General features: G+C 46.8%; 2 protein-coding genes across 2 annotated transcripts in view; both read left to right on the forward strand.

The window, feature by feature from the left end:
- The first annotated feature begins 934 nt into the window (after nucleotides 1–934).
- Nucleotides 935–7,942, forward strand: CD2BP2 (CD2 cytoplasmic tail binding protein 2). Its single transcript, XM_028703037.2, has 7 exons — nucleotides 935–1,082; nucleotides 2,299–2,380; nucleotides 2,644–2,776; nucleotides 4,042–4,199; nucleotides 5,045–5,549; nucleotides 5,937–6,058; nucleotides 7,610–7,942. The coding sequence occupies exons 2-7, from the start codon at nucleotides 2,306–2,308 to the stop codon at nucleotides 7,718–7,720; spliced, it is 1,104 nt and encodes a 367-aa protein (XP_028558870.2). The 5' UTR covers nucleotides 935–1,082; nucleotides 2,299–2,305; the 3' UTR covers nucleotides 7,721–7,942.
- A 1,060-nt stretch (nucleotides 7,943–9,002) lies between these two features.
- Nucleotides 9,003–22,677, forward strand: part of LOC114582491 (integrin alpha-X-like) — a 31,294-nt gene continuing 17,619 nt past the window's right edge. Inside the window, exons 1-12 of the mRNA XM_028703566.2 lie at nucleotides 9,003–10,134; nucleotides 14,183–14,306; nucleotides 14,397–14,497; nucleotides 14,800–14,861; nucleotides 15,538–15,652; nucleotides 16,613–16,740; nucleotides 17,977–18,125; nucleotides 18,217–18,370; nucleotides 18,552–18,684; nucleotides 19,631–19,707; nucleotides 21,323–21,443; nucleotides 21,548–21,684. Coding sequence (XP_028559399.2) covers nucleotides 10,071–10,134; nucleotides 14,183–14,306; nucleotides 14,397–14,497; nucleotides 14,800–14,861; nucleotides 15,538–15,652; nucleotides 16,613–16,740; nucleotides 17,977–18,125; nucleotides 18,217–18,370; nucleotides 18,552–18,684; nucleotides 19,631–19,707; nucleotides 21,323–21,443; nucleotides 21,548–21,684 — 1,365 coding nt within the window. The 5' untranslated portion in view covers nucleotides 9,003–10,070. The remainder of the gene's footprint in view (nucleotides 10,135–14,182; nucleotides 14,307–14,396; nucleotides 14,498–14,799; nucleotides 14,862–15,537; nucleotides 15,653–16,612; nucleotides 16,741–17,976; nucleotides 18,126–18,216; nucleotides 18,371–18,551; nucleotides 18,685–19,630; nucleotides 19,708–21,322; nucleotides 21,444–21,547; nucleotides 21,685–22,677) is intronic.

Raw genomic sequence — 22,677 nt, forward strand, 5'->3', positions numbered from 1 at the left:
GCTTCACGATCTGTCCTTCCAGTGAGCACCCAGGTCTAATTTCCTTAAGAATGGATGCGTTTGATCTTCTTGCAGTCCATGGGACTCTCAAGAGTCTCCTCCAGCACCATAATTCAAAAGCATCAATTCTTCAGCGATCAGCCTTCTTTATGGTCCAGCTCTCACTTCCATACATCACTACTGGGAAAACCATGGCTTTTACTATACGGACCTTTGTTGGCACGGTGACCTCTCTGCTTTTTAATATGCTGTCTAGGTTTGCCATCGCCTTCCTCCCAAGGAGCAGGTGTCTTTTAATTTCGTGACTGCTGTCACCATCTGCAGTGATCATGGAGCCCAAGAAAGTAAAATCTCTCACTGCCTCCAATTCTTCCCCTTCTATTTGCCAGGAGGTGATGGGACCAGTGGCCATGATCTTCGTTTTTTTGATGTTGAGCTTTAGACCATATTTTGCGCTCTCCTCTTTCACCCTCATTAAAAGGTTCTTTAATTCCCCCTCACTTTCCGCCATCATCTGCATATCTGAGGTTGTTGATTCAGGGATACAGTGCCTTGAACCATGGAGGTTCAGTTTAACCATTATGGCTGAGGGTTGTTGCTTGACCGGTTTCAGGAATGTGTTTGCTTCCCTTTTAATTGCACCTGCAACATTTACGCCATTAAAACCACACCGCTTCAAAGAACTACTCATTCCTAAGGTCGAAGTCCTATACAGGAGGAAGTCCAGCGTGCGTAGCTTTACACCCAGGCAACCCAAGATACACTGGAGCCGAGGAATAAATTGCACAATTCCTGTGGGCTGAACAGGCTTGAAATGATACAGAACTTCCGCCCGAGGAGGAGGTCCAAAATTAGGAAATACGTCCCCCGCCGCGCGCGCGCAGGCTTTGCCCACACCCTTCGTGCTAGTCTGCGCGAAGGAAGCCGGCGCTTGCCAATACTTTGCGGTCACTTCCGGAGCGCGTGCGCCGCCGCCTGCTTAGCGTCACGTCCTCGTCGAATGGCGCGGCGGGACCCGGATGTTGATTACCTCGCCGCGGTGGTTTGAGAGTTGGGGCAGCGGCGGCTGCGTGAGGACTCAGGTGGGAGTCGCATTCCGTCGCGCGCGGGGGGGGGGATGCGAGTGACGTAAGGCGCACATTCTAATGGCTCCCGCCCCGCCTGAACGTCTGGCTGCGGGGGGGGGGGCGGGCGGCGGCGTACCTGCCCAGGTGCGCTCCCAGGTCAATGACCCCCCCTTGCTCACACCTGCAAAGCGCGGGGCGGCCTCCGAGCCGTGCGAAAGGCTTCTTTGGAGTTTGGGAGGCCTCTCCCTCAATTAGTTAGAGTGGTTAATTTAGGAACGTAATTGGTGTCGGGGTTTCTTTTCAATAATAATAATAATAATAATAATAATAATAAACCACCCACATTTTGCCTGGAGTTCATTTCCGTTTTAGTCCTCTGGAGATGATGAAGAGCAGCGAAGCTTGACTACGTTTGGATTATTTTCAGCAGCCAAAGTACAGAGGAGGAAGAGGAGGAATTATAGAAGAGTTGGAAAGGGACCACGAGGATCATCTGGTCTGGTCCCTTGCAATGCAGAAATCTTTCACCCAACGTGGGGCTCGAACCCACGGCCCTGGGATTAAGTCTGCCAACTAATTGGAGCATTTTACCTTTCTCCCAAGGCTGCTGTTAACTTTAGTGGTCAGAGCTCAGGTGTTGCACTCCTTGCTCTTTAGAGGCTTATTAGCCTGCACACACACATCCCCAAATAAACCCTGAGCTATGTGGAAAAAATCCTTTTGGAAGCTGAGTAAATTATGTATACAAAACTTAAATGTGCCATTCTTACTAAGAAATTTGGGGTTTCTTAGTGCAGCTATTTCTAAATCAAAGCATTGTGACAGAATATGCAAGAAGGTTTTATTTGCTATCTTTTTGCGGGGCTCTTTTGTTCATTGAGTTTATGTAACAGGTTGAAATGTATTGTGATAGGATTTGCTTTTGCAGAGGGTAAAACGATGTGTATAAAACACACCTCTGTACCAGTATATGCAACAAAGATGGAGTCAACAGTTACTTTGTTTACAAACCTTCCCCAGAGACCTGCATGGTGGAGATAAGGCCCCTTCCCCTGAGACCTGCATGGTAGAGATAAGGGCCTTATCAGCAGTGGAAGCAGCATTATGCAAATTCTGGTTAACCAAACCCATCAGAACAGCCAAGCCCCTCTCCTGTGTTGCCCACAGATAGCTCTCTTGGCTGTCTTGCATCCCCTCTGCTCATCTTTTGATTCTGGTTTGCTTTTCGTAGAGTCATAATGTCAAAACGCAAGGTGACCTTTGAGGACCAAGGCGATGAGGATGAGGAGGAAATGAACTTGCCAAAAAAGAAGGTGAGCGAAAGGGGCTATTCTCCAATATCTTCATATTCAGGGGATAAAGTGAATGTGCGTTTAAAGCATATAAAATCTGGGAGCTTGACTTGAGAATGCAAAATGGCTTATCCTGAAGATTTAGGGGAGCTTAAAAGAAGGATAAGCTGCTGATTTGGGGGAAAAACCCTCTAAACTAGTGATGCTGGGGAATACAGGCAGTTTCTTCAGCTTCTGAATGGATAATTTCTACATTCTTTACCAACCCCAACCCCCTTTAACAGCTGGTGGAACCTGCAGTTGGGGGACCAGGCAGCCGCTTTAAGGGCAAGCACTCATTGGACAGTGATGAGGAGGATGACGAGGAGGAAGGGCGAGGCAGCAAATATGACATCCTTGCATCAGATGATGTAGAAGGTAAGTATGGGACTGGAACCATGGTACGTGTACATATTTGGATAATGAGATTCTGTATTCTGTGATATTTCTACTTTCTGAAACCCCAAAAAACAGCAAGCCAGCCACTAGTCCTTATAAAGATAAGAGAGGCTACTTTTGCTTGGAATTGCAGTGGTATGGATGTGGCAGACCTAAAGGAAATGGAGCCATTGAATATCTATTTCAGTACTTAAGGGGGGAAATCTGTATGAAAACTAAGACTGCAATCCAGGGACACCTGGGAGTAAATCCCACTGAACTTAATAGGATTTAATTCTGAGTAGATATGCGTGGGATTGGGCTGTGTGTGTTCAAGGCCCTTTGTATACATTATTTCATTAAGCCTTACAGCATCCTTTTAAAGTAGGTTGTGTTTAGGTATTCACAAATTTTGGAAGGTCTTGGTAGCGAAGACAATATTTTGGGTTGTCAGGACCCTTTAAGAGGCCTCATGCATGTTTTGTTCAGAAGTAAGCCCACTTACTCCCAGGTAAGTGTGCATAGGATTGTAGCCCCTGATCTCATAACTACACCTCTATGGAAGATCAGTCCTCCCCAATTCCTCTGTGGAAGATGAATACTCCACAATTCAGCTCCATATGTTTGGAGCTTGTATAGGGAAATAGGGGCTCATTGGGGGGCTGGCCATTGGAGTGGCTGGAGTATCTTGGCCATCCCCCACTGGTCATCCCCAGCCCTCCTTTCCAGTGCCCAAGGTAAAAACTGGGAGTTGTTTTAGTGGTGGGTGGTTGAGACACTCATAATGCTTCAGCCTCACACCTCTGAGCCCCCTGAAGCCATGTCAGAGTGCTGAGCTAAAATGGGGAATCCTGCCTCTATATATGTACGTGTTGGTGTTGAAATATATTTTAAAAAATTAAAAAATTGTTCAGTAGCACCTTAGAGACCAACTAAGTTTGTTCTTGGTATAAGTTTTCATGTGTATGCACACTTCTTCAGTGTTGGTGTTAATTAAGTTTATATACCACCCTATACCCAGAGGTCTCTGGGCGGTTCACAGAAAAGATTGCAACATATATAATGAGAATAAAAACGGCAACCCAGTAACACCGCCCCTCCTGAAAAGAGCCACATTTTAAAAGGGTATAGGATGTTCTTACGGTTTCGTATCAGCCCTGCTCTAGTGATTTATTAAAGTTAACAGTCATTTTATTCTAGTATTATGAGAGGCTGTTCCATCTTGATTTGACACCCCCCCCCCCTTTTCTTATTTACCCTCGTAGGGCAGGAATCTGCAACCATTGACTATGAAGATGGGGTCCGGATCACTCCATTCAATTTGCAAGAGGAGATGGAAGAAGGCCATTTTGATTCAGAAGGCAACTACTTCTTGAAGAAAGAGGCGATGATTCGGGATAACTGGTTGGACAACATAGATTGGGTAAGGTTGCCTGTCTGGGCTGAGCAGAAGACAGTCTGTGCAAACAGGGAGCTGATAACCTTGGCTGTTCCTACAGTGTGTAGAGAGAGGGGCTGGATTGATTCCCCAGTTGCACTGTAGCAGGAAGCAAAGCATCAGTTTTTGTGCTTGCGTTGTACAATCATAAATACAGAGATTCTGGGAAGTAATTCTGAAATGTCTGCAAGAGGGAACAGCAGTAGGGGGAATGGGCTATAGTTCTGCGGCCAGGACAGGAGTGAACTGGGTTCATGGCTCAAATCTGGGTACCCTAAGTAGTCAGAAATAAATCAGGTTGATTGTCATAACTAAGCTGCTTTCCTGCATGGTCCTCTGGACTAACGGCTCTTGGAGTAATTCTGAGACAAGATAGCCTTGGAGACAGCAGCTCTCCCAAACCCCAGGGAGCTAGTAAGCAGAAATAATGTTGCTCTCTTACCTCCATGGCTTTTTATTACCACAAGAATTGGGCAACCAGTGAATTAATGTTGCATCAAACAAGGCTGCTATGATTCTTGGGAATATCTAATAGGAACAGGGAGTGCAAATAACAAAAAGGATGTTATTTCTGGCTTGCGGCACCTGCTAGAGTTCTTTGACTGGATCTGAAACCCATACATTGGGATCGTAGAGATGGAAGGGACCCTGAGGACCATCTCGTCCAACCCCCTGCCATCCAGGAATTTGCAGCTGCCCCATTACGGGGATCGAACCTGCAACCTTGGCGTTATCAGCCCCATGCTCTAACAAGCTGAGCTTGTCCACATTTTGTAATGGTCTGCCACTTGCCTCTTACGGCTTTCCTATCCCTTTCGCTTCCCAACCAGGTCAGGATAAAGGAGCAGCGTCCTGGTCAGAAGAAGCCGCCGCCAGATTCTGCCGATGAAGACGAGGAAGAGGATCTTGAAGGCGGACGGGCACCTTTGGACAAGAAGGCGCTGCTGGAAGGGATGGTGGCCTTGGTGCTGCCTGGCGAGACGGTGGCCAGGGCCATCCAGAGGCTGGGAGACAAGGGCGGGCCCAAGAAGAGCGGGCGTCAGAGGAGGCCTTGGAGCCGCCTCAAGGCAGAGGAGGCAGAGCCGGCCGAGGAAGGAGAGCCCCAGAAGCCCGGGTCGCCAGAACGGAAAGAGCAGCTGGAGCGCCTCTCGGGGCTGGCTGACCAAATGGTGGCGCGAGGCGTGTATGAGATCTACCAGGAGACTCGGGAGAAGCTGGCGCTGAGGCTCCGGGCGCTGGAGCAACCTCCCGCAGCATCACCTGCAGCCGAACCGGAGCTCGATATGTTTGCTGAGGATATTGATGAAGCGAAACTGGGGGAGAAGACACCAGCGGGTGAGTCCTTTTGTTGGGAACTGCGTTGCTGTTTTGGGAAGACCAAAAACGCATGATTTGCCAAAAAATAATAATCCCCTGGCGCAGCTGCTTGCTGAGATTGACCGCTGCAGGTAGAGGAAGGTGTGTTGTGCTCATTTTCTGCCTGCAGAGAAAAGTATTCCCTCTTGGGAAAAGGCTTCTGCTCTTAAGATTCTCTCCGATACTTGAGATTTCAACATGCAGGGTGTTTCTGTGGGGAAGCATTCAAATGTGGGATCACCCACCCGGCCCCCAGAATCCTGATGTTTGAAGTAGTACAGCTGTCCTGATTGTATTTCGGATCTTAGCCGTTGGGTTATTGTTCGAGTTGGCAACCTGACACAAGTTCTAACATTCTTCCGGCAGTGGGAAGTGAGGAGCAAAAGCAGGGCGACGACGATGCTCTCTCCGAGGTCATGTGGGAATACAAATGGGAGAACACAAACACCTCCGAACTCTATGGCCCCTTTAGCAGCTCCCAGATGCAGGTAAGAGACAAAGTGGGGCAGTCAAACCACTGGTATTTCTCCCTCAGATATTTCTTCATCTCTCTCTCTTGTCTTAGGTCTTGTCTTCATCATTCCGTCTTCATTCTTTCCACCTATACCAGTGGCCTTTTGTTGATAATTTTTTGTTTTTCCATCCTTTCAGTAGCCTTTGTTTTTTTCCTCCCTCTTTTCTTTTTTATGTTCATTTCTTCCCCTAAATCTTTGATCCACCTCTATCCATTTATTGTTCCTGGGTGTATAAGTCTTGTCTGTGGTTGCAAGTGCACATCGCTGTGGCTTGCCTGCTGAGGTGAGTGAGCAGCTGTGGGCATATTGGAGAAGCATTGTGTTAGATTTCTGACCTGCTCTTTACCATGTGGTCCCAGGTGTGTTGCAGCAATAAAATATAAATCATAAAAACAAATAAAACATTGGTAACTGTAAAACAAGAAAAGTATAAAAACAATTAAAAGCAGTTCAATATGTAAAAATAATGCAAACATTTAATGAAAGTATATGCGAAGACAGTGAAGAATAATTCCTGTATCCTGGGATTATGAAGTCCACTTAAGCAAGGAAATCATGTTGCTAGAGAAGTTGTTTCAATTTGTAGTGACCGCTGTCAAGCTGCATCAAGGATTTTTTAACGCTAATGTAATCAGTTGCCACAGAGATCATTTTGGTTACATTTACTACTGCAATTCTTTGTTCTGAAAGATGATGTCCTTCAGTTTGTTAAACCTCCTCTTTCTATGCTCCTCCTGATGGAAATATGCAGATGGGGACAGATATATCCCTACTTTAAGTCGTTTACGTATTGTCTTATATATTATTTACTACAAAGCTCGATGACCAATCAACAAAATGTCTGATTACTGGAATGGTGTCCGAGCACTGAACCACTGGTATATCACAAGTGGACTCCTTATTACTGCGTTTACAATTGTTCAAGATAAAATCTATTTTGGAAAGAGAAGAAATGAGCATTTCACCACTGATATATTACGAGTGAACTGTTTATTTACTGTGTTGGTAATTGTTTAAGATAATACCTCGGAGTAGGCAGCCTAGAAATGCAAAATGTGGACTATTCTTGCACATCACTGTTCATTTTCTCTGAAAATATTGCCAGCAATGTGTGTTGTGCAATATCTCAGTTACAAAACTGGGCATTGGGTGCAGAATTCGGGTTCTGCAGAATCTCCGATTTCATCTTTAAAGCCCAGTTTCTAGCCTTTCACAACCTTCATTTCCATGCCTGTTTTTGAGCGAAAACCACCTAACGCATTTTAGTTTGTAGGACCCCCACGTCCATTAGGTACACCGGTTTGGGGTTGTTTTTTTTTGGCTCTCCATGTGTGCAGATTTTGTTGGTCCCCTTGATATGCTGACGTCAGTCGTGTTTGAATTTGCTGGTTATGTTGATAATTTCCCCCCAGTGCTTCTTTGTTCACTTCACCCCCTGGCCCCAACCAGTGGCCAGCTCCATCTCTTCTTTCTCTCAGCAATTCCCTTTCTCCTTCAACACTTTCCTCTTCTGTATCCCTCCAGGACTGGGTATCCCAAGGCTATTTCCCCGATGGGGTTTACTGCCGGAAGGTGGAGAATTCCGAGGGCCAGTTCTACAATTCCAAGCGCATTGATTTTGACCTCTACACGTGATCGGAACCCGCCTCCTGCCCCACAGAGCACAAGAGATGCAACTTAACACAGCGGCGGACTGAAAGAACTTGCCGGACTTTAGGGGGTGGGGGCCAGGGGAGGAGAGGCGTGTGTGTGTTTGTGTGCGTGTGTTTGCAGAGGGAAAGAGGGAGAGGTTTGATTTGCCGTCTCATTCTGAGGTTGCTTCGCATTTTGCGAGAAATAAAAAGAATCAACCTTAAATTGGCTGGGTTGGTTACTGTTTCCCTGCTGATGATTCCCGTGTGTTGGCCATAGGTTAGGGATTGGCATGCAGCCTTCCAGCTGCCAGTTCTTTTCTGCTCCTCAATGCTTCCAGTAGCATCTTAAGTGATGGGGAGGAGAGAATGTCATGCACAAGCAAATAGAAGATTTGGGGCGAGGTAGAGAGGGTAAAACTAGTCGCCATTCAGTGACATAGTTCACTGTTCTACCATCTTGCACAATATTTGGTGGAGAAATTGTGGTTTACTTTGTGTCTATTACTATTTTCATCTGTAGGGATCGACTTAAAGGGGGCCTTTTTTTACCCAAATTTACGGTACTCATGACTCAAATTTTATTCATTGCTCTTCAGCCCCTTTATACTACCCCACTCCTTGTTATGAACCTCATGAGAAGGCCATGCTTTTAAGTGTGCCGCTCCCCCTTCATCTATACCCATTCCTCTTGGGGTCTTACAGGGTAGAGTGTTTAGGCAAATCAGATGGTGGCTTCCCTTTGTAATACTAGTCCAGAGCCCTTAAAACAAGACAGGTATTTTTGGTACATGCACAGATTTTTTTTAATGGACAATTGCAGAAATTAAAGCCAACAGCAAAATAAAAACAACTTCTAGATATTGGCCACATACAGATATTTTGGTGTTCTAAAAGGGCAGAAAGTTAATTAATTATTACAGTATTTTTTATTGTCGGGGAGAGGCGATTACGAGATTTTCTGCAACAAGCGCAGAAAATAATTTCACCAGCTTTGGAAACTATGCAACTTGACTTGGGGGTGGTGTGGAGAGATTTCTGCTCCGCCTGAGGTGACAAAATGCTTTGGGCTGTTCCTGTTCATAAGGAAGAAACCTCATTTTCAAAGAGGATGTTAGGGAAGGGGGTGCCTGTAGTTTCTGTGACGGTAGTCCAGTCGGTTATCCAGTAGATCAGAGCTCATTTAAGATCTTGTAAGTCGGCCATCCGTGGGACGCAGGTGGCGCTGTGGGTAAAACCTCAGTGCCTAGGACTTGCCGATCGCATGGTCGGCAGTTCGAATCCCCACGGCGGGGTGCGCTCCCGTTGTTCGGTCCCAGCGCCTGCCAACCTAGCAGTTCGAAAGCACCCCCGGGTGCAAGTAGATAAATAGGGACCGCTTACTAGTGGGAAGGTAAATGGCGTTTCCGTGTGCTGCTCTGGCTCGCCAGAGCAGCTTTGTCACGCTGGCCACGTGACCCGGAAGTGTCTGCGGACAGCGCTGGCTCCCGGCCTCTTGAGTGAGATGGGCGCACAACCCTAGAGTCTGTCAAGACTGGCCCGTACAGGCAGGGGTACCTTTACCTTTACCTTTAAGTCGGCCATCCAGCACAACTGTCGCACACTCAAGTAAATAGTCGCATTACTTCCTCGGAAGCTAGAATTCCCACAATATATTTATTGTGGGTTCTTATCTTTAAAAGATGAAAACATCCCGCTAGCAGGCTCAGACTATGGATAATGGGTTAATGTTCTGGCGGTTCAAGCCACTGATGTACAGACTAAAATGGAGGTTTGGTAGTCTGAAGTCCACATTTCCTCCATTTGGGGAATCTAGTGCTCTGGATATTAGACTGCCCCATCATTCCTGGTGATTTTGTCTGGGGCTGATGGGATTTGGGAGTCCAGCACCACAGGTTAGCCCCCCTTCCTTTAAGATGTCTTACTGGAACACACTGGAAAACATCCCTAGCACAGTTTTCTGTGTCTATTGATGGGTCACCCTCTAGGAAGCACATCCTGAAAGTGACGACGACCCTGTGTTTGCCCCCAGCACCTGATATGCAGGGATATACTTTTGCTGAACATTGGACATTCAGTGGCGAGAAAAACTTGGTTAGGTTTTGTCTGTCCCATGCAACGGGAATGGAATGGAAGAAAGCCTCTGGGAAAAGAGGCAGCCCTACTCTGTTAATTTAACACTGTCTAGCATTTAATGTTGGGTGTGGTTTGTAGGTGGCGCAAATCAGAGATTCATGCTGAAACTGAGGGGGGAACGGATACTGGTGTGGCAATAATAGGAAATGAGATGCCAGACTTTGCAGCAGCGCAGTCTCCATGCAAGTCGGCCGCAGAGGACTGGATGAAGCAACAGCATGGAGCCTGCCATTGAAACGAAGTGGATCTTCAAAGCTGCTTTCTTTCTCTGCCTTGGCTGGTGTACGTACTGCAGCTCGACTTTGGCTTGTGGGGCAGGTGTAGGGCTGCCAACTGAGCCCAAAGGAACTGGCTTTGGCTTGTTCCTGTGTCTTTAACAGCAAGTTGATCTGCAGGAATCGGCAGGTGAACCTGTTCTCAGCTTGGAGAAAAGTAGTGCCACCTGCTTGCAGCTGTTTTAAAGGCACAGGAGCAGGGGTTGGGGGGTTTTTTGGTTAAAGTTGGAGCCATCAGGAGTTGGGGCAGCTGGTTGGGTTGCAGGTAAACTGAATCAGGGCTAATGGGGGGGCAGGGAGGGGGCTGCAGTGTTTTAGACAGTGACTTTAAAAAAGGAACAAAAACTTACCGTGCGTGGGAAGGCTTGCTCAGTCAAGCACTGAAATGGGGATTTTTAAAAAACCAAAAAATGTTTCTACAGGTCTAGTGGTATTAAGTGCTTACTAAATAATAACCCCACTTTGCATTTATTTTGCCTGTGTTTAAAGCCTGTCACACTAATCCATTGTAGCTGTTACAACAGCCCTGTGAGGTAGGTTAATAGTCATCTCTCCATATTGTTTGGGTTGTTGAAAGCTACCTTGAGATTTTGGGGCTAAAATCTGAGACCTTCCTACCTTGCACAACCAATATGAGGCTAATTAATACTGCCCCACTGTGCAGGGCTGTTACCAGGATTACAGAGGCTGGCTCAAGATGTTCAGCAGACAGCCACTTTATAGACTACTGCAGTGTGTAACGTGGGGCTAACCTTGAAGGCTACCCAGCATCTTCAGTTTGTTCCAAACTGGTTTGAGAACGAGAGATGTGTGGTCTCGCAAAACATGTCGCTGCACTTCAATGATGTTCACTGGCTTTCCAAATCCTGCTGAAATCGTTGGGCTTAACCTAAACAGCCCTACACAAATCGGAGCATGGAATAAGGATGCCTGCCTTCACATGGCCCTGTCTGTTCTCTAAGCTAAGGCAAATGTATCCTGACTCAGGTGCCTTCGAGCCTCAGAAATTGACAGTGGCAAATGCAGGCACTTTTCTGTTCTGTAGCCAGAGCCTTAAAACAGCCTACCCAGGTGTATCTAATCTAATCCACCCCCTGCAACATCTATCCAGGGCCATCTCCTAAATTTTAGGCAATTGTCAAGGTTATTTTATTCACCCAGGCTTTTAGTAAACAGAAATGTCGAGTCTTTAGTGATGCCTGTTGTTTTTAACTTTCGTGTCCTCTTTTTTATCGCTGCTTTATCTGGCTGCTTTTACTGTATACCTTTTTTTAAGTAACCTGTCCCCGCCGCCCCCGCCATTATTTGAGATTTGATTGTAAGCCACCTTTGACATTTCTTCAGAAAAGTGGGGTAGAAATGCTTACATAAACAAATGAGATGGTAGATTGCTGAGGTGGTCTAGTATGGACTGTACAACTTGAGACCGCAAGTATAATGCTGTATTATTTTATTTTTTTTAAAAGCAGCCCTCCATCTGGGTACACACAAAACTAGAACTGCAGGGAAAAGCATGAGTTTTGGCTCTTTCTCCCTAACGCAAGGGTGGGAAAGCTCAGCCCATGGACGCCAGGCCAAATTTCCCCTAAATCACACCAGATGTCATATGGAACACCAGGTGTGGGGCAGGAAGAGGCACAGCACATCCTGTCCCTGCAGCAAGCAGGACTGAAGTCTCTGTGCATCAGATGAAGGGTGGAAAACTCAATCCTGCTTGGTGGAAGTCCCTGAGAAGGCTCCTTGCACACGAGGGTACATCATGCGCCTGAACCCTGCAGAAAGCGGGACTGAGCTCCCCTTGTCAAAGGCGGCTCGCAGAACAGGGGGCTAGGCGAGAGAGAGAGAGCTGGGACCATTGTGCCCCAAAGCTCTACTAGATGGGCAGCTTTCATTTTAGTCCAACACTGATGGCGGAAGAGTTTCCTTTGCCCCACCTGAGGGCAGCAGACTACCGTATATTATGGCGTATAAGACGACTTTTTAACCCAGGAAAATCTTCTCAAAAGTTGGGGGTCGTCTTATGCGGCCAGTCGTCTTATACACCGGAAAATATGGTAGATTGGAGCTGCAGGGCAGCAGATGACATGGTACACACACCTCTGCTTCTCACCATCCTGTAGCTGCTTCACACACACACACACACACACCCACACACACACACACCCAAGCATCTTATGTCTGAAGCTGTTTCCTCAGCCTACCAATGGTAGGACCACCTCTGCATTGGCATCAAGCCAATGTTTAAGGGCATCTGGGCTGCCTGCCCCTTCCCCAGTGGGGTCACTGAGGGCATCTTGCGCAAGGGAGCTGACATGGCTTCCTGGCCTCTGGCGGCTAGAGTTACTTCAGGGACCAAAAAGGCCTCCTCACCGCCACAAACCCTTCCCTTTCTTTTTCCACTGTGTTCATTCTGACACATTCTGTGAAGAAAGAACATGCACCCACTGGCACGCTAAGAAAACTGATGGGGATTCAGGGCATTGCAGAGCTGTGGAAGAGGCCATAAGAATGGGAAGGAGAATAAGGGTCAAATGACTCATCTAGCCATCTCTTTGTCAACGGAGAAGCCGCGTGTTGGGGAATGTCCAAATGGGGCCAACTTCCTCCCGGCCAGACATGTGGGTCAAGAGCCAAATGTATGCACGAGGAAATAAAATATTAAAACTCATACGCTAAAAGCAGTGGTGCCTGCGACAGGGGTGGGCTTGCATCCTGCTGCAGCCAGGCTATCCCTAGGAATACTGGGCATTTTTGTAGCATTTATGAGCACTCTGAGCCCATTTACATACTGTTTTGTTGTAAAACTTGTGCAGAGAGCTTGGAAAGTAGGTCAGCAGCACTATGATTTCTCCCCGCATCTTCACTGCAGAGCAGGGGTTGCTGCTGGGAGAGAACGGATTGCCTGAGGGAGCTTCCTGCATGTGCAATATTTGAAGAACTTATAGAATCAAATAATTTGTAGAGGTGGAAGAGACCCTGAGAGTCATCTAGTCCAATTCCCCTGCAACACAGGAATCTCAAGTAAAGCGTCCGTAACAGATGGCCACCCAACCTCTGCTTAAGAACCTCCAAGGAAGGAGAGTCTACAACCTCCTGAGGGGGCCTGTTTCACTGTGGAACAGCTCTTACGATGAGAAAAAATCTTCCTGATCCATAGTTCAGCCATTAGGTTACGCCAGCTCCATGTAGCTCTCTTGGAAAGTGCCAACCACAGACTTTCCACCCCAGCATTTGGAAAGCACGGACTTCATCCAAACAGTCAGAGGTTGCCTTGTTTCCAAAGAGCAGCATGTGAACTTCAGCTGCCGGCTGTTTGTGTTTCTCTTCTCTGGCATTTCCCCCTCCTTCCTTGAACCTTCCCTTACTGTCTTTCCCTTCCACCCGCTTGCAAGCTTCTTAGGCCTCCTGTCTCCTTTTCCTAGACACCTGTTGCTTCTACCTGTGGCCACTTGTCCACATATCCTAGAGACAAGATGTGTCCATTCCCCAGCCAAAGATTTAACAGCCAGAGACCCCTGGGAAGAAAACAGAACCCTGTGCTGGCCCCAGGGTTTTTTGGGGTGGGGTGGGGTGGGTTTTACAGGCAAAATATCCTGAACAGGCCTCCTCCCTGCCCATTCACTTGCCTTTCGGCCCAGTCTGTATAACTATCCAGCATATAACTCTAGCAACCTACAGTAACATGGTGTAAACAAGGTTTCTCCCCTCTCCCCAAAGGAACAATGATTTACCAGGGACTGGGGTGAGTCAATAGGGACAGCTGGAGCATAGGCATAATATACAATATTCACAGTGGCAAAATGTGTAATAATATAGGGACACTTGGGCCTGTTTATTCAATTGGTAGCCTCTCCAATTGCTCCCCACCCCCCTGCCCCAGGCTGCTTTCAGGTGGGGCTTTTTAACAAAAATTGTTTTAAGCTCAAATTGGAACTTGGACATCTTCCACATCTGGAAGAGCCCCTGGCAGCTTGTGAAAAGGAAATGTTTTCTTAGCAGTGTTGATGCGCCGAACTCTCTGTGCCACAGCATTCTGCTACCATTTTCCACTCTAGGTTCTGCAGTCTCTTCAGATTTCAACATCATTGATACAGAGACTCCGGTGTTTTTCCGAGGTGACGAGGCCTCTCAGTTTGGCTACCGTGTCGTCCAGACGAGAGCGGACAATGCCACGTCCTGGTGAGAACCAAACTGTTGCCAGTTTATTTTGTTCAGAGCAGCCACATGCCTGTAAACAGTCGTTTTCTAAAACTTGCTTCCCTCCTGCAGGTTGGTAGTGAGTGCCCCCATGTCAGGCAACCGGACGGGATCGCTTTTCCGCTGCTCGTATGATACAGAGAAGTGCCAGACAGTGCTTCTCCACCACAACAGTAAGCTAAAAAATTGTGTGCCTCCATTCTTCTGAAGGTGAGAGTGTCACATCTGATCATTTTATCTCCTGAGAAGAGAAAGGGAACTCTTGAGGGCATATCTGTACTACAGACTGATGTGGATTTTACAATTCCCTATTTTCATCAGTTAAATTTTGGAGGGTATGCAGAATAGCTAGGAACTCTGTGTGTGTATTAATATCCATGAGACATGGGGACAAATTCTCTTTATATATTATAAGTCTCACTTACATGTCTGTCTCTTTTTCCCCACATGCCATCTCTCCTTGTCTGGAACAAAGATACCTCTAGAATATCTCTCGGACTTTCACTGGCTGCCGATAAATCAGACTCCAAAATAATAGTAAGTAAAAGCAGAGTGGAATCAAATAGCAAAATAGTGCAAGTCCATGGGTGGGCCTGCGTTTGCAGTGTCTGTCACTCAGAAAGGAGGTGAAACAGAGGCAGCCCTGTCATTAGTGAGAATGAGGCAGCCACCTTAAGGAGCTGATTCAGGGTGTAATTAAAGGAGAAAAAAATCATTTTAAAATTTATTAATATTGTATTTTTACTGTCAGGGATTGGAAGAGAGGCTTGTGGAATTTTCTGCTTCAGGTGACAGAATAACTTGACCAGCTGTGGGTGCCTTGCAACTTGGCTTTGGAGAGAAAATATTGAGCTCAAGCAGAAAATGCCCTGACCTGGCATTGAGGAGGAATTTTTCTCAATTTGGCTGAGACAATCTAGAGTCATATCCATATAATACATTTAAAGCACAGTTATGTCACTTTAACAGCCCCTGAAAGAATCATGGGAAATGTAGTTTAAGGATGCTTGGAATTGTAGCTCTGTGAGGAGTCTCCTAACAACTCTCAGCACCCTTACCAAACTACAGTTCCCAGGATCCTTTGGGGGGAAGACATGGTATAAGAGTGCTTTAAACATTTCAATAAATAAGTCTATGGTGTGGATATGACCTAGGTGAATCAGCTTAGGAGACTGGGATCCCATGGCTGTTTTCATCCTTCCTGTCCACACAGGCCTGTGGCCCAACATGGGAGCGTCGATGTGGGGACTTTGATTATCTGAATGGTGTCTGCTATATCATGAGCAACTTTAACCAACCTGCCAAAGAGATCCATCCAGCTTTCCAAGGTAAGATTTGGAGAAAATTAGCTTCACATGCCTCTTAGCATATTGCATTAATAAGCTAGGTTGGAGGGCATTGGTTTGGTCAAGGGGAAGAGGAGACAGTCATGCGCATGAAGTTGGACCAAGGTTGTCACACATATTGTCTCCTTTTAAGTGCTGCAGCACAGTTAGAAATTCAGTATGTGCAGCTTTTCACCATTGCTGCATCTGCATGCCAGGTGAGAGTTATTCTGCAGTTCTAGCATCCCAAGATAAGCTTTGGCCTACCCCATATTGTATTGATCAGGCTATCCCCTTTGAGTTCCATGGCAATTCTCTCCAGTCAAACCATTCTTTTTGTACATTGCTCTGTAATACACAGGGACCCAATATGTCAATTACAAATAAGGAATTTGGACCGCTGCAAATCATACTTGCACACCTCCAGAATGGTGTCTTCTACCTGCATCGTGTCTCTCAGAGGTCACTCCTGAAGGTGTGGATGTTTGATTTGGGGTGACTCACAGCTTAGTTTGGGGTACATGTCCTCGGTTCCTTATTCATTTTGTTTGTTTTTGACTATTATTGATGTGGGCTTGTACACCTGGCAATGTCATGTACTAAAACCAAATACTAGGTTGGACATAATTCTGGAACATCTCATGTTCCCTTGGAGGTGTGGCTCTGTGATTTGTGGCAGCCCAAAGTTTAATTTGGGATGGTCAGACCCAATTCCTCATTTGCAGTTGTTACCTGAGATTACCATGTGTTAAAGACCGTTGTGCGAAGGGTTCTGACTGGAGAGAAATGTTGTGGCTTTCGAATGGGACAATCCCCACATTACGGAGACCTGCAAAGTTTATTTTAGGATGCCGGGGCATATCGGCTTCCGTTCTTCGTTGAGGCTATTCATTTGTCTTTGTTTTGGGATGTCGTGGGAATGCAACCCATTTTCCACACCCATCATGCCTCTTCTCCACTCAGAGTGCACTGTTGGCGTGGATGCTGTGATCTTATTTGACGACTCTGGGAGCATTTCTGATGGTTCCTTTCTCACAGTGAAGAACTTCACCCTTCAGCTAATGGCTTCTGTTTCTGAGGCAGATGTGCAGGTGAGAGCAAGAAGGAGCTTGTTGGCGCTGCATGTGGGAAGTGACTGGGTGGGTGGGTGTCATTGGGCTTTGCTTCTTAGGTCACACCCCCTCCATAGTTTCAAAGCACTCTTAGAGCATTTAAACAGTCATGGCTTCTCCCAAAGCACACCAGCTTGTTAAGGGTGCTGAGAGTTCTTAGGAGACCCATAAGATTTCTGAGAGGGTTCTTTCCCAGCCCCACCTGGAGATGCTGAGGATTAAACCTGGACTTTTTGCATCCAATCAGATGCTCTATCACTGAGCTACAGCTTTGAGTTTCACCTGGTCATAGGCCCTGCCAAGTTTGAAAGGAACCCCCATGTGGCACCGGTCATTCTTCATCTGCTGCCCTTAATTCTGTACACCTTCCTTGTCACTGCCATTGCTGACCTTTTGGGCTGGGCTGCCCTTCTCATGCCCTCTTGCTACTACTGCTTGCTTTAGAAAAATATATTGAATGGTTGGGCATCAGGTGCTGTGAATTGAACCACTGTGTCAGCTAGACTTAGTTACCCAGAATGCTTCTGGGCAGCACATGGCAGGCAGCTGAAGGCTGGCAGATGTGGTGGTATGCAGCACCAGTGGCGTAGCGTGGGGGGTGCAGGGGGGGCCGGCCGCACCGGGCGCAACATCTGGGGTTAGGGCAAATCCACAGGTTAGGGGGCGCAAATCCACGGGTTAGGGGGCGCAAATCACTTGCCTTGCCCCGGGTGCTGACAACCCACGCTACACCACTGTGCAGCACACACCACAGTTTCCCACCACTCTAACAATTGCCACTCACCATCTGGTGTCATTTGCCAGAGAGGAGCTCCTAGGCTTCAAAGTCCTGAATGTTGACTAGCGGTGCCAAAGTGTGGGGTGTGCTCACTGTATTTTCATTGATGACATAAGCCATTCTCCAAATGATATTGATTCTTCACATGTGCATCCGAATTCCCCACTGCATGGGGAAAGAGGAGCAGTGCGGTGTAGTGGTTAAGAGCGGTAAACTGTAATCTGTTGAACCGGGTTCGAATCCCCGCTCCTCCACATGCAGCTGCTGGGTGACCTGGGGCTAGTCACACTTCTCTGAAGTCTCTCAGCCTCACTCACCTCACAGAGTGTTTGTTGTGGGGGAGGAAGGGAAAGGAGAATGTTAGCCGCTTTGAGACTCCTTAGGGTAGTGATAAAGCCAGATATCAAATCCAAACTCCTCCTCCTCATGTCTTCCAGTTTGCTATGGTCCAGTTTTCCACTGAAGTCAACCTGGTTTTTGATTTTAACTACTACAATGCATTTAAAAGCAAGGTGAAGGAAATAGTCGACGCAATTCAACAGACCAAAGGAAATACTCACATCCCGACTGCCATCCGCTATGTGGCGTGAGTACCAGGGAAATGAATCTTTGGGCTGGAGGAAGAGCCAGTGCCTTTAGTCCCTTCAGACCCAAGCCATTTGCTGCCTTCTTTGCAGGGATAAAGTCTTCTTACCCAAGCTTGGCATGCGACCTCACAGCAAGAAACTCCTCATTGTCTTGACCGATGGCGTATCTAATGACAGGAAAACCACATTTGAAGTCGCTATACAGGCTGCAGATAAGAAAGGCATCATCCGTTATGCCATTGGGGTATGGAGTTCAAAACCTTCATTGAGGTTGCAATGTGTGGATTCTGTGACTGCACCATGCAAGCAGACAAGTGCAGGATTGGTCCCTTGGGGAACCAAGTGCTGAGGTTATATGTGGCAGGGACCCATTAGTAACGGGGGGACAAGACGTCTTTTTAGGAATTCCCTGTTGCTTGTTCCAGGTGGGCAAAGAAACTAGAACAGATGAGCTGAACACAATTGCTTCGTCACCTAATAATGTTTTCGAAGTCGACAGCTTTGATGCGCTCAGTAGCATTCAGAACCAGCTGAAGGACAAGATCTTTGCCATTGAAGGTCAGTGTCGCAAGGTGATGGAGCATCTTTGCTGATGCTCAGTTTTGTCCAAGAACTATAGGCATGGTACAGTAAAGGGAGGGCCCAGGATGTAAAGAACTGAAGTACCTTACAAGGGAATGAAGTTTAAGTTTCAGAATTCACAAAATGACATGGGCACTGTGGAACAGGGTGAGTTGTTGTGTCAGTCATTATTGCTAATGCTGAGGCGTCCAACAGATTCACCGACACTGTGCAACCTGACCCTGCCCAGCCGTTTGCAAAGGAGGTGCAAATGTGGGGGTGCCATCCATGCTGAAGCCCCATAACAGAAGTACCGCATTTTTCGGCCCATAGGACGCACCAAATTTTTTTTTTGGGGGGGGGAAATAAAGGAAATTTTACCCCCCTTTATTTCCCCCCCAAAACCAGGTCGGGGAATCCAAACCAGGTCGGAGAACAGCGGGATGGCGGTGCGCCGCCTCCCCGCTGTCGAGCTTGTGGGGCTGCCCGATGTCTTCCCGAAGCGCTGGGCGCTCTGCTTCAGCGCGCCCCGCGCTCCGGGAAGCAGGCTGCTATCCGCAGCCTAGGGAGCCCTGTGGGAACTCCCGTGGGCTCCCCAGGCTTGCTGATAGCCCTCCTGAAGCCTGGAGAGCGAGAGGGGTCAGTGCGCACCGACCCCTCTCGCTCTCCAAGCTTCAGCGAAAGCCTGCATTCGCCCCATAGGATGCACGCAGATTTCCCCTTCATTTTTGGAGGGGAAAAAGTGTGTCCTATAGGGCGAAAAATACAGTACTTCTTGTACGAAAGATTACTCTTCTCCCAAACCTGGAAAACTGCATTTGTTCTCCTCTAACATGACTATTTAGAAAGGGCAGATTTTGAGGCCAAGCTTCCTCCCCTCCTTGCCCCCCCCTTCCATTCTTTACCTCTTGCCTGTCTTAATTATCTTTTGTTTCCCAAAAAGGCACCTCTGGAATCTCTGCTGGCAATTCGTTTCAAAAAGAACTTTCTCAGGGCGGATTCAGTGCTCTCCTCACCCCAGTGAGTAGAAACTCCTGTCATAAGAACATATGCTTCGTTTGGGGTATTTATATCCCGCTTTTTAGGCAGACCTCACAGAATGGTTTACAAAGGACCATCCGAACAATAAGTGTGTGTGTGTGTGTGTGTGTGTGTGTGTGTGTGTGTGTGTACAGTGCTTTTTTCTAAAAAAATGTTTGGGGTACGCTCATTTTGACTCAAGAAATTCACCATTTTATAGTTCAAATCGGGGGAAATAAATACAGTAAATGGACAAAAGAATAAAGATTCACAAAATGTTTAGGGGTGTGCATACCCCTGCATCCCCCCAGAAAAATGCATGTGAGTGTGTGTGTAAAATAAAAGGGAACTTTGTTTTAGAAGAAGCTATAATTTGCTTCTACTCCCTTTAGGACCCTGGCTTCCAATGTTATGAGAGACAGTGAAAAAGTAATCCAATTCTATTTTCCCATTCAGTTATGCATCTCAGTCGGTTCCTCTTAATCTTTCATTCATGAGTTCTGAAAACAATTCCTACCACTGTCCCTATTTAAAGGGAAGTCTCTCCTCATGGGCTGCCACAACTAACAATACAACACTGTGTGGAATGGATTTGTCTTTTTGCCATGCAGCCTCCCCCCCCCCCCCCCATTTTCCTTTGGGGAGCCTTACTCATGAATGTTTTCTGCTGATGCACAGAGTCTGATCACCATATATAGAGAAAGACTCAGTTTCTCCCCCTACTGATTGGTTTGCACCCTGGGAATGTTGTTCCCTTTGTGTGTATGCAGTTTGACTGTTTGGTTCACGTCATTTGCAGCTCTGTGCTCTGCAGGTATCCTCCTGTAGTTCAGCTGTTCCTATTTGTAAACTGATCTGGATTTAAATCTGTATACTGGCCTATAAGGGATAGGACTGGTTGGAGAATAGCTTTGGACTAGATGATCATTGAATAAATTTAATAAATTTGTGTTGTTTTTTTAAACACCACAATAATTCAATGATTACATGTAGAACACCCTGTTATTTTGTTATGCAGTGTGGAGAAATGCTTGACTTGGCTGCGGTTTGGTCATTAATTGGAGGAGAACTGAGAGGTGCAATTTGACTAATGTCTAAAACAGAATGGGCTGGGGAGTAGAGCTCAGTTATTGATGTTGTTGTTGTTAATTCAATTGTCATATCACCCTTTATCAAAATGTCCCAGGGCGGTGCACAACACATTTTACGGAGCACTACAAAACACACACAATAAAAAACATAATAATAGATAGCATAATAATAATATAATCCCACAGCTTTAACAAGCCATAGATTATTTAATGACCAAAGGGTAAAGAGGAATGGTTTTGCCTGGTACCTAAAGACATGTAACCATGGCGCCAGTCAAGCTTCTCTGGGGAGGGTATTCCACAGTCAGGGAGCCACCACAGAAAAGGCCCGCTCTTGTGTTTCCACCCTCCAAACCTCTTGGGGGGCAAAGACATAGAAAACTGCCTCGGATGACAAGTGCAGGGGCCAAGTCAGTTCCTATGGGGAAAGTGAAGAAACACTGAGAAACCACCACCACACCTGGGACTGCAGTCTGTACTCCCCTCACCTCCCTATCTTTCTTCACGCCTCCATCTTCTTCCAGGGGCATGTGGTGACTGGAGCTGTTGGGGCTCACACTTGGTCTGGGGGTCTGGAGGAACAGTCTTTGGGAGACCCTCCCCAAATCCAGTTCCTGAACATTTCCTTCAATGTCTCATATTTGGGTGAGTGAGGCAGCTTCTCCTTTGCCTTCCATATCTAATGGCCTGCCAGGAGCTAGCTCATCCAACCCGACGTCCACAACCTCCTCTTTCTTTGTCTCTGACAGGCTATTCGGTGGCTGTAGCTCAGCGTGGAAAGAAGCAGTTCTACATAGCTGGGGCTCCACGATACCAGCATGTTGGAGCTGTCGCAGTCTTTGAAAGCCGGAGTAAGCGCTTGGTGGTATTCTCTGAAGGGGATCAGGTAAGAGGCAGAAACTGGGGTGCAGATCAGTCTCCCATTCACTTCATCTTGGGTGTGAAAGTTGTAAGCTGCCCTGGAAGTTTCGTTTTAAAGCAAGGCAGGCTACCTTAACTAATCTAGAACCAGCAGAGAGATAGGAGCGCAGGAGTCAGTCTACTGGCCCATGTAGTTTGATACTGTCTACACTGACTTGGCAGCAGTCAGCTTCAGACAGCGGATGTTCCCATCCCTGCCTAGAGATGCTGAGGATGGAAACCTGGGACCTTCTGCATGCCAAGCAGGTGTCCTACAGCCTTTCCCCTCTTTCTCTTAGAAAGTTTACTTCAAACACATGGAAGAGACAGAGGGAGTTGATAATCAAACGACTTGCCAAAAATCACTGAGCAGCTGCTAAACAATAAGCAGACATCATAGTGATAGTGACTAGGAGTAAATCCTGCAACTACAGTGGTACCTCGGGTTACATACACTTCACATTATAGACGCTTCTGGTTACAGACTCTGCTAACCCAGAAATAGTACCTCGGCTTAAGAACTTTGCTTCAGGATGAGAACAGAAATCGTGTTCCGGTGGCGCAGCAGCAGCAGGAGGCCCCATTAACTAAAGTGGTGCTTCAGGTTAAGAACAGTTTCAGGTTAAGAACGGGCCCCCGGAACGAATTAAGTTCTTAACCCGAGGTACCACTGTATTAAACCTGAAAAGGCTCTATTCCTGTGTTTCTTGTGCCCCTTCTCTGACTGACCTTTATTTGGTCACAGATTCCAGTTGACTAACTGATTAATTCTGCCATGGGATACTCCTGTCAAACTGCTTCACATCAATATTCCAAGAGGGTTTTGGGCCTACATCTTCTCTCTCTCTCTCTCTCTCTCTCTCTCTCTCTCTCTCTCTCTCTCTCTCTCTGAGTACCATTAGCCTGCCTTGTTCTTAAAATCTAAATAATTGGTGGTAAAGCTGTGATCCATGGCCCTCATTAAACCTGCTAGACCTTT

This window comes from Podarcis muralis, chromosome 13 (genome assembly GCF_964188315.1).
Source record: "Podarcis muralis chromosome 13, rPodMur119.hap1.1, whole genome shotgun sequence".
NCBI classification, from domain to species: domain Eukaryota; kingdom Metazoa; phylum Chordata; class Lepidosauria; order Squamata; family Lacertidae; genus Podarcis; species Podarcis muralis.